Source organism: Cherax quadricarinatus, chromosome 77 (genome assembly GCF_038502225.1).
Source record: "Cherax quadricarinatus isolate ZL_2023a chromosome 77, ASM3850222v1, whole genome shotgun sequence".
Classification (NCBI taxonomy): domain Eukaryota; kingdom Metazoa; phylum Arthropoda; class Malacostraca; order Decapoda; family Parastacidae; genus Cherax; species Cherax quadricarinatus.
Window position 1 is genome coordinate 17728437 of NC_091368.1, and position 15688 is coordinate 17744124.

Consider the following 15688-nt stretch of genomic DNA (forward strand, 5'->3'; position numbering starts at 1 on the left):
ACCTTAACCCATGTGGAATAACAACATTTACCTCATGCTCTGGGCCTTAAGACTAAGTCAAAACTTTACTGTGTATAGGTACTAGGATTTTTAGTGATGGGCCACGTTATTGTCATTTTCAAGTGCCTTGGACTGATGTTTGTCCTAATTTGCTGTTTCTTCATGTGGCAAAGTTTTGACTTTAAAGCTATCTATTTACAAACTTTTATCTATAAATTCTCGTACTGCAAGGTGAATAGGATGACTCGAAAGGAAAACCAGTACCATTAGCTAGTTTATTTGTATCATGGCAGTGCACTACCCATCTAACAGATGCGAATAAAACCCAGTTGTAACAGTGTTCTGGGATAATGGTGAAGTGTGCACCAAAAATGTTATGTTTATTCAATGTTTATCACAACAATGTTTTGGATTCCCTTTATAATCAACCTAAACCCAATAGTTATTGTCCTATAACAGTTTGGGCTCCACAGCTTTACTCTGAAGGTCTAGTAGTTACAAATATCAATCAATCAGGTGACCTGCAGACAACTTGACTTCATACATACACTGTCTTGGAGGACAGTCTTGCAATTAAACTTTCTCATCTCTTTAAAATGAGTTAATAAAACAATAGCAACGAGCAAACTCACTATTTAATTTCAATATTACCTGTTAAACATCTGCCTGTATTACTGCTCTCTTGCGTACTGTAAATATTGGTAGTGATAATATTTAGTCACTCAGTCAACTATCTTCAGCGTTTATCTTTGTCTTAATTATTATTGTCTTAATTATTATTGTCTTAATTATTGTCTTAATTATTTCCTTGCTGGTGTCTTGTCTCATGGCCAGTTGTGTACCCGTGCGCCCATATTCGAAATGCCTATAAAAAAGTTGCTTTCCTTAATATTTTGTCCAGTGAAATATATGTCTCCAAACCAAACTCCATCTTAATTGAATTTCGAATGTTTACAAAATGTATTAACTTCTTTCTGGCCACATTTATTCTTACTAGTAATAAACTGCAACTTCCAGGTTGAGCAGCTTGACGCAGTTTTAAGCTAAATTCTACGAGGACGATCTACATATTTTGAGAAAACCTTACATATGAAAATATATTTTCAGATAACAAACAGCATACGGTTTCCAGGAGGAGTCGGGATTTTTGAAGCAATAACTAATTTTTCAGATTTTGACAAAAAAGACAATCATCTCTTATTAACAGTAGAAAAAGTTAAGCAGGTAAGTTGTTTACGTAACATTTAGCATGAAATAATTTTTATATTCTTGAAGCACCAGGTAGGGAACTAGTGTACTGTATATATTGTAACTCAAAATAAAACAGTATCAGGTAACATCATATAACATTAAATCAACTCAAATTACTGCTACACATTTTGTTTGTCTGCTTAAATCCACATCCCGTTTAAGATACCTGTGATTAATGGCACTTTAATTATTACATTATCAGATGCAGCAAATATCATTGTACATGACAGTGGTTGTGATGAGTGACGACTCAGCCTTCTTAGCTGCCTTCGTTGAATTGTCCCTCAAGTTCCACATATTTGTGTGGTCAACAAGGTTGCTGATCGTAACTCGTTCTCACATTAAGGAGCTGCAGGATCACCAAGCAATTCTCTCCATGACGAATTCTGTATTAGTTGTTATCAACGACGACACAGCAAATGCCAGGTGATAAACATTTTTATATGGAAATTTGGATTAAAGAATATACGAGAAGCTATCAAAAATTTCCCGGTCTAGAATTTTCACGCCCTTCCTGGGTGAAATATGGCGGCAGCATAAATTATGTTGAGAAGTACACTATGTGAAGCAGCGTGGCGAGTTTCAGTGCAGTCTGCCATCATGTTGAAGCTAGTCAGACATTTATTCTGTTATCATTGCATTGATGCGATTTTTAGTATAACACAACGGAATTTAAAAAAAAAAGAGTGCATGTGGGAAATTCTATTTTAACCTCGGTAAAACGGCTTGCAAAACTTAAGAAAAACTTCAATAAGCGTTTGGCGAAGAAACAGTTGGATGGAGACAGTGATCTGATTGGTTTTGTCGATTCGATGGAGGAAGAATTTAAGTTAAGGATGATGAACGATAAGATCGTCCATCAGCATCATAAACAGACACGAACATTGAAAAGTAAGGAAGGCTCTTCTTATGGGTCATGGTAAGCATCTTGACTGGAAATTTGAACCAGGGACAAGTAACTGCAAAATTTATGCCCCGTTTGCTGCCTCATGACTAGGAAATCCTTCTTTTTTTGGCCAAAATTAACATTGTGGGCGTCCCCCACCCTCCCTACTCCCCAGGTCAAGCCCACTGTGATTTATTTCTCTTCTCAAACCTTAAAATTAAAATGACAATCAAAGGGCGGTACTTAACGACCTGGAGGAGATTCAAGCAGGATTGAAGGACCTGCTAAACGCCATTAGAAGAGTTCCAAAAATGTTTTGAAAAGTGGCACAGGAGCTAGGATCAGTGCATAGCTTCACAAGGAGAGTATTTCCATGGAGACAACTTCAAATACGTGATTAAATAAGCCTATATATTTTCTTACGTGATAGTCCAGGAACTTTTTGATAGCACCTCGTAGAGATAATAGAAGCACTATTTATGAGACACATTCTTACGTGGAAGTTAGATCACCACTATGTAGGTAATTAAACAGATCAACACACATGCAAACACACACACACACACACACACACACACACACACACACACACACACACACTGACACACACACACACACACACACACACACACACACACACACACACACACACACACACACACACACACACACACACACACACACACACACACACACACACACAAACACACACACACACACACACACACACACACACACACACACACACACACACACACACACACACACACACACACACACACACACACACACAGAAATGACATAGCAGCGAAAGCCAAATCTGATCCGAAGCTGTGGTACAGCCACATCAGGAGGAAAACAGAAGCCAGGGACGAGGAAATCAACTAGAGGAAGGATGGAAGATCACAAGAAACGACCATGAAGTATGTGAGGAATTCAACATGATATTCAAAGTATTCACAGAGGAGGCAGAGAACTCCAGAAGACAGAGAGGTGGGGTACACCATCAAGTGTTGTACACAATACTTACAACCGAGGAAGAAGTGAAGAGGTTGCTTAGTGAGCTAGATACCTCAATAGCGATGGGGCCGGATAACATCTCTCCATGAGTCTTGTGAGAGGAAGCAGAGGTGCTCTCTGAAGTACTATCGGCAATCATCAACTCGTCTATCAAAAAAAAAAAAGAGACTCCCTGAGTTATGGAAGACAGCTTTTGCAGTCCCAGTTTTCAGAAAAGGAGACAGATGCGAAACATTAAACTACAGACCAGTGTCATTGACATGTATAGTATGCGAAGTCATGGAGAAGATTATCAGAAGAGTGGTGGAGCACCTAGAAAGGAATGAGCTTATCAACGACAACCAGCACGGTTTCAGAGATGAGAAATCCTGCGTCACAAACCTACTGGAGTTTTATGACAGGGTGGTAGCAGTAAAACAAGAGAGAGAGAGGGGTGGGTAGACTGCGTTTTCTTAGACTGTAAGAAGGCTTTTGACACAGTTCCACACAAGAGATTAGTGCGAAAACTAGAGGACCAGACATGTATAACAAGGAAGACACTGCAATGGATCAGAGAATGCCTGACAGGAAGGCAACAGGGAGTCATTGTACATGACGAATGGGGGCCTCTGACGAGCGTAGTCAGTTCTAAGACCGGTGCTGTTTGGAGTGTATTTGAAAGCCATGACGGAAGGAATAGACTCAGAATTGTCCGTTTTCGACGATGTGAAGTTAATGAGAAAAATTCAATGGGAGGAGGACAAGGCAATACTACAAAGGTATCTAGACATGCTGCAGGCCTTGTACAGAAACTGGCCCCTAGAGTTCAACCGTACCAAGTGAAAAGTCATGAAGATTATAAAAGGGCAAAGAAAACTGCATACGGAGTACAGTCTGGAAGCCAGAAGCTACAAACCTCACTCACGGAAAAGGATCTTGAAGTGAGAATAATACCAAGCACTTGTCCTGAGGCGCACGTCAACCAAATAACTGCTGCAGCATGTGGACGCCTGGCAAACCTAAGAATAGCATTCCAAAATCTCAGTAAGGAGTCGTTCACGACCCTGTACACCATGTACTTCAGGCCCATATTAGAGTTTGCAGCACCAGTTTGGAATCTGCACCTACCCAAGCAAGTATGAAAATTAGAGAGAGTGCAACGAAACTTTTCCCGGAGCTAAGGAGTATGTCCTACGAGGAGAGGTTACGGGAAATCGACCTGACGACACCGGAGGAGAGGAGAGACAGAAGGGATATGATAACGACATATAAAATACTGGGAGAAATCGACAAGGTAGACAGAGACAGGATGTTCCAGAGATGGGACACAGCAACAAGGGGTCACGCTTGGAAGATGAGGACTCAGATGACTCAAAGGGATGTTAGCAAGTATTTCTTCAGTCATAGAGTTGTTAGGAAGTGGAATAGTCTGGCAAGTGACGTAGTGGAGGCAGGAACCATATGTAGCTTTAAGACGAGGTACGATCAAGCTCATGGTGCAGGGGGAGAGAGGACCAAGTAGCGTTCAGTGAAGAGGCGGGGCCAGACGCTGAGTATCGACCCCTGCAACCACAATTAGGTGATTACACACACACACACGCATTGTGTTCACCACTAACAACAATCTTCAATAAATCTAGTGAAACAGAGCAACTGCCTGAGGTGTGGAATATAGCAAATGTAGTCCTGATTTTTGAGAACAGTGTCACTGACATGTATTGTATGTAAAGTTATGGAGAAAATTACTAAGAAAAGAGCGCCTAGAACGAATGGACTAACCAGTGATAAGCAATACAGCTTCAGGAAGAGAAATCCTACATCTTGAACCTATTGGAGTTCTATGACAAGGTAACAGAAGTAAGACAAGACAGTAGGATGGGTAGACTGTATCTTCTTGGACTGTGAGAAGGCTTTCGACACAGTACCACACAAGAGACTCGTTTTAAAACTAGAGGAGCAGGCAGGAATAGGAGGGAAAGTTCTGCAGTGGAATATCTGACAGGAAGGAAACAACGTGTGTCGGTCTGAGACGAGGTGTCAGAGTGGGTGCATGTGTCGAGTGGGGTACTACAAGGGTCAGTCATAAATCCGGTGCCGAATCTTGTATATATGACGGAAGGGATAGTCAGAGGTGTCTCTGAAGATGATATGAAACTAATGAGGAGAACACAAGCAGAAGAGGATAAGGTAAACCTACAAGTGGCTGTGGACACTCTGCATGCCTGGTCTGACAAATGGTTTCTGGAGTTTAAAGTTATGAAGATTGGGGAAGGACAAAGACCGCAGATGGAGTACACACTAAGAGATCAAAGGCCGCAAAACTTGCTCAAGGAAAAGGATCTTGTAGTAAGCATCATGCAGAGCACATCTCCTGAGGCGCACATCAACGAAATAACTGCTGAAGCAAATGGGCGCCTCACAAACCTGAGAATAGGGTTTCGACATCTAAGTAAAAAATCATTCACGACATTGTACACCGTGTACGTCAGGCCCATATTGCAGTTTTTATCACCAGTTTGGAACTCAAACCTGGTCAGACACGTCAAAAAATTAGAGAAATTGTAAAGGAGACTAGTCCCAGAAGTGAGGGGCTTGTCATTCTAGAAAACGTTAAGGGAACTCAACCTGATAACACTGAAAACAGGAGGGACAGGGGGACATGATAACAAAATATAAAATACTGAGAAGAATTGAAAGGGTGGATAGGGACAGAATGTTTCAGGGATTACATTCTGTTACAGGTGCAGTGTGTACGTGTATCTTCCATACAGTCCCCGGGGAGAGAAGCCCCTACAAGTGGCCTCCTGGACCACTCAGCGTGGTCTTGTTTTTACATCCCATCTCCCACTCTTCCCAGACAAGTTCTCCAAGTGAGTATCAGAAAAAAGTTTAACGAACGCTGTAGTCCACGTTATGCAACAATACAACACACAACACATATATATATATTATGCTGGTGCCACTGAGTTACCATACCCTGAAAAAAATTACCCAATATCTCCTGTTGCTGCCATTGCAACATCGCACAGCTCCTGATGATGCACTGAGAACTGTGAAAGTATTTGAGCTGAAGATTTCCTTCCACCTCCTGTGGCTTGTCTTGCCATATATTTATATATATATATATATATATATATATATATATATATATATATATATATATATATATATATATATATATATATATATATATATATATATATATATATATATATATATATATATATATATATATATATATATATATATATATATATATATTTATATATATATATATATATATATATATATATTCACTCATATTCAATCGCTGTCTACATCAAGCTACACTCACATTCACTCACTGTCTACGTCAAGCTACACTCACATTCACTCACTGTATACATCAAGCTACAGTCACATTCACTCACTGTCTCCATCAAGCTACACTCACATTCACTCGCTGTCTATATCAAGCTACACTCACATTCACTCACTGTCTATATCAAGCTACACTCACATTCACTCACTGTCTACATCAAGCTACACTCACATTCACTCGCTGTCTTCATCAAGCTACACTCACATTCACTCGCTGTCTTCATCAAGCTACACTCACACTCACTCACTGTGTACATCAAGCTACACTAACATTCACTCACTGTCTACATCAAGCTACACTTTCATTCATTCACTGTGTACATCAAGCTACACTAACATTCACTCACTGTCTACATCAAGCTACACTTTCATTCACTCACTGTCTACATCAAGCTACACTTTCATTCACTCACTGTCTACATCAAGCTACACTTTCATTCATTCACTGTATACATCAAGCTACACTCACATTCACTCACTGTATACATCAAGCTACACTCACATTCACTCGCTGTCTACATCAAGCTACACTAACATTCACTCACTGTCTATATCAAGCTACACTCACATTCACTCACTGTCTATATCAAGCTACACTCACATTCACTCGCTGTCTACATCAAGCTACACTCACATTCACTCGCTGTCTTCATCAAGCTACACTCACACTCACTCACTGTGTACATCAAGCTACACTCACATTCACTCACTGTCTATATCAAGCTACACTCACATTCACTCACTGTCTATATCAAGCTACACTCACATTCACTCACTGTCTATATCAAGCTACACTCACATTCACTCACTGTCTATATCAAGCTACACTCACATTCACTCACTGTCTACATCAAGCTACACTCACATTCACTCGCTGTCTACATCAAGCTACACTCACATTCACTCACTGTCTACATCAAGCTACACTCACATTCACTCACTGTCTACATCAAGCTACACTCACATTCACTCGCTGTTTACATCAAGCTACACTCACATTCACTCGTTGTCTACACCAAGCTACACTCACATTCACTCACTGTCTACATCAAGCTACACTCACATTCACTCGCTGTTTACATCAAGCTACACTCACATTCACTCGTTGTCTACACCAAGCTACACTCACATTCACTCACTGTCTACATCAAGCTACACTCACATTCACTCGCTGTCTACATCAAGCTACACTCACATTCACTCACTGTCTACATCAAGCTACACTCACATTCACTCACTGTCTACATCAAGCTACACTCACATTCACTCACTGTCTACTTCAAGCTACACTCACATTCACTCGCTGTCTACTTCAAGCTACGCTCACATTCACTCGTTGTCTACACCAAGTTACACTCACATTCACTCACTGTCTACATCAATCTACACTCACATTCACTCACTGTCTACATCAAGCTACACTCACATTCACTCACTGTCTACATCAAGCTACACTCACATTCACTCGCTGTCTACATCAAGCTACACTCACATTCACTCACTGTCTACACCAAGTTACACTCGCATTCACTCGCTGTCTACTTCAAGCTACACTCACATTCACTCGCTGTCTACACCAAGTTACACTCACATTCACTAGCTGTCTACACCAAGTTACACTCACATTCACTCGCTGTCTACACCAAGTTACACTCACATTCACTCGCTGTCTACACCAAGTTACACTCACATTCACTCGCTGTCTACACCAAGTTACACTCACATTCACTCGCTGTCTACACCAAGTTACACTCACATTCACTCACTGTCTACATCAAGCTACACTCACATTCACTCACTGTCTACCATACCCCCGGCCGGGATTGAACCCGCGGTCATAGAGTCTCAAAACTCCAGCCCGTCGCGTTAGCCACTAGACCAGCTAGCCACAATAAGATTCATCCAACTAGGTATATTTCTACACCATAGGAAGGTTAGCACAGGCACCACTGTGACCACAAATGCAAGTTTTTACAGACGAATTTGAGTTTTGAGACTCTATGACCGCGGGTTCAATCCCGGCCGGGGGTATGGTTTATTTGCAATCGTGTCATTACGATTTCTTGAGTCACTGTCTACATCAAGCTACACTCACATTCACTCACTGTCTACATCAAGCTACACTCACATTCACTCACTGTCTACATCATGCTACACTCACATTCATTCGCTGTCTACACCAAGCTACACTCACATTCACTCGCTGTCTACATCAAGCTACACTCACATTCACTCGCTGTCTACATCAAGCTACACTCACATTCACTCGCTGTCTACACCAAGCTACACTCACATTCGCTCACTGTCTACATCAAACTACACTCACATTCACTCGCTGTCTACATCAAGCTACACTCACATTCACTCCCTGTCTACATCAAGCTACACTCACATTCACTCACTGTCTACATCAAGCTACACTCACATTCACTCACTGTCTACATCAAGCTACACTCACATTCACTCACTGTCTACATCAAGCTACACTCACATTCACTCACTGTCTACATCATGCTACTCTCACATTCACTCACTGTCTACATCAAGCTACACTCACATTCACTCACTGTCTACATCAAGCTACACTCACATTCACTCACTGTCTACATCAAGCTACACTCACATTCACTCATTGTCTACATCAAGCTACACTCACATTCACTCGCTGTCTACACCAAGCTACACTCACATTCACTCACTGTCTACATCAAGCTACACTCACATTCACTCACTGTCTACATCAAGCTACACTCACATTCACTCACTGTCTACATCAAGCTACACTCACATTCACTCACTGTCTACATCAAGCTACACAACTTCACTCACTGTCTACATCAAGCTACACTCACATTCACTCCCTGTCTACATCAAGCTACACTCACATTCACTCATCAAGCTACACTGTCACTGTCTACACCAAGCTACACTCACATTCACTCACTCTCTACATCAAGCTACACTCACATTCACTCACTGTCTACATCAAGCTACACTCACATTCACTCACTCTCTACATCAAGCTACACTCACATTCACTCACTGTCTACATCAAGCTACACTCACATTCACTCACTGTCTACATCAAGCTACAGCTACACTCACATTCACTCGCTGTCTCACATTCACTCACTGTCTACATCAAGCTACACTCACATTCACTCACTGTCTACATCAAGCTACACTCACATTCACACTGTCTACATCAAGCTACACTCACATTCATTCACTCGCTGTCTACTGTCTACACGTCAAGCTACACTCACATTCACTCACTCACACACTGTCTACATCAAGCTACACTCACATTCACTCACTGTCTACATCAAGCTACACTGCTACAGCTACACACTTCACTCACTGTCTACTCACTGTCATCAAGCTACACTCACATTCACTCACTGTCACATCAAGCTACACTCACATTCAAGCTACACTCACATTCACTGTCTACTGCTACACTCACGTCAAGCTACACTCACATTCACTCACTGTCTACATCAAGCTACTCTCACATTCACTCACTGTCTACATCAAGCTACACTCACATTCACTCACTGTCTACATCAAGCTACACTCACATTCACTCACTGTCTACATCAAGCTACACTCACATTCACTCACTGTCTACATCAAGCTACACTCACATTCACTCACTGTCTACATACTCTCACATTCACTCACTGTCTACATCAAGCTACACTCACATTCACTCACTGTCTACATCAAGCTACTCTCACATTCACTCACTGTCTACATCAAGCTACACTCACATTCACTCACTGTCTACATCAAGCTACACTCACATTCACTCACTGTCTACATCAAGCTACTCTCACATTCACTCACTGTCTACATCAAGCTACTCTCACATTCACTCACTGTCTACATCATGCTACTCTCACATTCACTCACTGTCTACATGAAATATTTGCAGCAACATCATCCATTTTTATAACTTTGACAACAATGTTCACAACACCATCAACATTCACATCGACTCACAACACCATCAACATTCACATCGACTCACAACACCATCAACATTCACATCGACTCACAACACCAACAACGTCCACAACTACCACCATTTTATGTGCCAAAACACATAGTATTACCAAAACAATGTTCACAACTTTTAACAATGTTCACAACTCTCAACACATTACTTATAACAACATCAATTTCCACCAATAATTTTTTCAGTCCCGACATTTCACAACACATTATTACAACACCATCAACTTCCTCCCACAATACCATCAATGTTCACAACACATTATTACAACACCATCAACTTCCACCCACAATACCATCAATGTTCACAACACATTATTACAACACCTAAAATTCACAACAATTTTCATATTACCATCAACATTCACAACACTAACATGTTATTGCAATATGTAACACCATTACATAACACCATCTTGTAACATTCATGCACTCACAATTTTCAGTTGCCACAACATATTATAACAACATTCACAAAACATAAATCACAACACTAACAACAATTGCCATTCACACCATTATCTCACAACTTACAGTTGTCACAACAATAACAAAACCCAACAACACTAATTCCAATCAATACTTGGAGATTTCAACGCTCCAGTAGATACAGTTCTATTGGATTATAATATTTCACGAACGACTCTCACATTACAACAACAACATTCACAACACTGGTATCCCCAATTCTAGCGTCTGTAAGCTTCTGTACGCGAAATGTGATTTCTACTACGTTATAAGCTACGAGAGAGACAAGGTTTCTTATGCTACCTACCTGGGATAACCAACAAGGACTGATACCATATTTATACTGATCACATAGCTTTCTAATTCCTGCGGGATCTAGATAACCTTCGAAGGGTCATTAACCAATCACTGCTGATTTTCATTTTTTTTGACACATTTAATAATAAGATCTCTTTATCGATTCACTACCTCAAATACATATACACACACATTCTCATGTAAACACACACATTTATGCAGCTATATACACACTCATATACATTCATCTCTTCATAGCAAGATAAATAGAAGACATCATTAATCCAACTCCTAATCCTCGGACTGAGAGACTGAGAGTAACCTCTCTTACTCAACCAGTAATACCATGTCAGACCTGACTCAAGACCAACATGCCACCACCTTTTCAAACTTGTCGGGCTTACCTGAGACCTCATTTTCAATGTATCTCCATAGACTTTTGAATATTTTCATAGAAATGCTCATAAAATTCTATATTTTTTATCATATTGTCATAAAAATATCTATTTTTCATAAATATTTTCTCAAAATATCCTTATTGTCTTTAAAATATTCATGCAAACACATGCAAGACATACAAAATAGTGCGAGGAATAGATAAAGTGGACAGAGACAGGAGGTTGGAGAGATGGGACACAGAAACAAGAGGCCGCAGTTGGAAGTTGAAGACTCAGATGAGTCAAAGGGATGTTAGGAAGAATTTCTTCATTCATAGAGTTGTCAGGAAGTGGAATAGTCTGGCAAGTGATGTAGTGAAGGCAGGAACCATACATAGTTTTAAGACGAGGTATGATAAAGCTCATGTAGCAGGGAGAGAGAGAGGACCTAGTAGCGATCAGTGAGGAGGTGGGGCCAGGAGGTGAGTCTCGACCCCTGCAACCACAAATAGGTGAGTACACACACACACTCATACAATACAATATGCAAGAAAGTAGAGGAGAGGCTTGTACACAAGGGTAATGGAAATAACGAGATGGCCAGGACGTGCCCTTGGTTCACCCATACGGGTAGAGAAGCAAAACCAAGTGTCCTAGATAATGGAAGAAGTATGGAAGACAAAGAACCCAGGGAAATAATGAGAGCAGTCGTAGAAACAGAAATGAATACTCTCAGGTAAAGAGGAAGGCCAAACGACAATTTGAAAATGACATAGCAGCGAAAGACAAATATGACCCGAAGCTGTTTTATAACCACATCAGGAGGAAAACATCTGTCAAGGGCCAGGTAATCAGGCTCAGGAAAGAAAGAGGGCAGATCACAAGAAATGACCGAGAAGTATGTGAGGAGCTCAACATGATATTCAAAGAAGTTTTCACAGAGACAAAAGGGACTCCAGAAAGACGGAGAGGTGGGGTAGATCATCAGGTGCTGGACAAAATACATACAACTGAGGAGGTGAAGACGCTACTAGTCGAGCTAGATACCTCAAAGGCAATGGGGCCGTATGACATCTTTCCATGGGTTCTGAGGGAGGGAGCAGAGGCGCTTTGTGCACCACTAATAACAATTTTCAAAATGTCTGTCGAAACAGGGCGACTACCTGAGGTATGGAAGGCAGGAATGTAGTCCCACTTTTAGTCACTGACATGTATAACATGCAAAGTCATGGAGACGATTATCAGGAGAAGAGTGGTAGAGCACCTAGAAGTGAATGAGCTTATCAACGACAACCAGCACGGTTTCCGGGAGGGGAAATCCTGAGTCACAAACCTACTGCAGTTTTATGACAGGGTGACAGCAGTAAGACAAGAGAGATAAAGGTGTGTAGATTGCGTTTTCTTGGACTGTAAGAAGGCTTTTGACTCAGTTTCACACAAGAGATTAGTGCAAAAGCAGGAGGACAAGGCAGGTATAACGGGGAGGGCACTGCAACAGATCAGAGAATACCTGACAGGAAGGCAACAGCGAGTCATTGTACGTGACGAGAGGGGTTCCACATGGGCCAGTAATAGAACTGGGGCTATTTCAGGTATATGTGAAAAAAATGACGGAACGAATATACTGAAAAGTGTCCCAGTTTGAGACGATGTGAGGTTAATGAGAATAATTCAATCGGAGGAGGATCAGGCAGGAGTACAAAAGGATCTGGACAGGCTGCAGGAATAGTCCAACAACTGGCTACTGGAGTTCAACCCCACCAAGTGCAAAGTCATGAAGATTGGGGAAGGGCAAAGAAGATCGCAGACGGAGTACAGTCTAGGGGGCCAGAGACTACAATCCTCACTCACAAAAAAGGATCTTGGGGTGAATATAATACCAAGCACTTCTCCTGAAGCGCACATCAACCAAATAACTGCTGCAGCATATGGGCGCCTAGCAAACCTAAGAATAGCATTTCGACATCTCAATAAGGAATCGTCCAGGACACTGCATACCTTGTAAGTTAGGCCCATATTGGAGTTTGTAGCACCAGTTTGGATCCTACATAGACAAGCATGTAAATAATTAGAGAAAGTGCTAAGGCTTGCAGTGAGACTAGTCCAGGAGATAAGGGGTATGTCCTACGAGGAGAGGCTATGGGAAATCGACCTGACGAAACTGGAGGACAGGAGAGATAGGGAAGATATGATAACGACATATAAAATACTGAGAGGAATCGACAAGGTGTACAGAAAGAGGATATTCCAGAGATGGGTCACAGCAACAAGGGGTCTCAACTGGATGTTAAAGACTCAGATGTGTCACAGGGATGTTAGGAAGTATTTCTTAAGAGCTGTCAGGAAGTGAAACAGTCTGAAAAGTGATGTAGTGGAGACAGGATCTATACATAGCTTTAAGAAGAGGTATGATAAACCTCATGTAGCAGGAAAAGTGACCTAGTAGCGACCAGTGAAGAGGTATTGTTCGTAACTTCTGAGTTGCTTCAATCCTTCTATTATGATCGCGTAAGTTCTGAGCGGCTTCAACCTTAATGTGCTTATATAATTTTGGAACTTTTGATCTTTGGTCCGAATCAACAATTTTGAGAAACATATTTTGATTTTTAGGTTTTACACGATCTATGAGTGTGTTTTGATTCCCATCAAATATTCGACACTATTATTTAACTGCATTTTGAATTCATGCCGAACTCTGCACTTTCCAAACCTGTGCGTCGAGGAAGAGTTGACTGAAGTTATAGACTGAAGGTCATATTTCTTACAACGCTTAGTAATAGAAATACATCATTAATTAATGTATATTTTCGCTTTTCCTTCACAGATTATTCCATGGACCAAATCTGCTGTTGACGGCAGAAAAAAACACATTTAATAAGATTAAATCACCTGCCACAAGAACTTCCAGCGGCTGCAAGGTTCACTTCCGAGGTTCTGGGCCACAGCTCATGGACTACCTCTCTAAAGCACTTAATTTCACGTACGCAAAACATATTGTTAATATATTGTTTATACTTTATAAGCAAGCTGAAAGTAAGAATTTACACACACACACACACACACACACACACACACACACACACACACACACACACACACACACACACACACACACACAACACACACACACACACACACAACACAGAATACCTAACAGGGAGGCAACAGCGAGTCATGATCGGTGATGAGGTACCACAGTGGGCGCCAGTGACGAGCGGGGTCCCACAGGGGTCAGTCCTGGGACCAGTGCTATTCTTGGTATATGTGAACGACATGACGGAAGGGATAGACTCAGAAGTGTCCCTGTTTGCAGATGACGTGAAGTTAATGAGGAGAATTAAATCAGACGCGCACCAGACAGGTCTACAAAGAGACCAGGACAGGCTGGATGAGTGGTCCAGAAACTGGCTCCTAGAATTTAACCCCCCAAATGCGAAGCAATGAAGATCGGAGGAGGGCAAAGAAGACCGCAGACAGAGTATAGGCTAGGTGGCCAAAGGCTGCAAACCTCACTCAAGGAGAAAGACCTAAGAGTGAGTATAATACCGAGTACATCGCTAGAAGCACACATTAACCAGATAACTGCTGCGGCATATGGGCGCTTGGCAAACCTGAGAATAGCGTTCCGGTACCTCAGAAAGGAATCGTTCAAGACTTCATACACTGTGTACGTCAGGCCCATACTGGAGTACGCAGCACCAGTTTGGAACCCACACCTGGTCAAACACGTCAAGAAATTAGAGAAAGTGCAAAGGTTTGCAACAAGGCTAGTTCCAGAGCTAAGGGGATTGTCCTATGAAGAAAGGTTAAGGGAAATCGGTCTGACAACACTGGAGGACACGAGGGTCAGGGGAGACATGATAACGACATACAAAATACTGCGTGGAATAGACAAGGTGGGCAGAGACAGGATGTTCCAGAGATGGGACACAGAAACACAGGGTCACAATTGGAAGCTGAAGATTCAGATGAGTCAAAGGGATGTTAGGAAGTATTTCTTCAGTCACAGAGTAGTTAGGAAGTGGAATAGTCT

General features: G+C 41.5%; 1 protein-coding gene across 1 annotated transcript in view; it reads left to right on the forward strand.

Annotated features, from left to right (window-relative positions):
- Positions 1-15688, forward strand: part of LOC128702064 (probable glutamate receptor) — a 90853-nt gene that overhangs the window by 21690 nt on the left and 53475 nt on the right. The window contains exons 4-7 of the mRNA XM_070101507.1: positions 1108-1224; positions 1454-1677; positions 5878-6006; positions 14480-14635. Coding sequence (XP_069957608.1) covers positions 1108-1224; positions 1454-1677; positions 5878-6006; positions 14480-14635 — 626 coding nt within the window. The remainder of the gene's footprint in view (positions 1-1107; positions 1225-1453; positions 1678-5877; positions 6007-14479; positions 14636-15688) is intronic.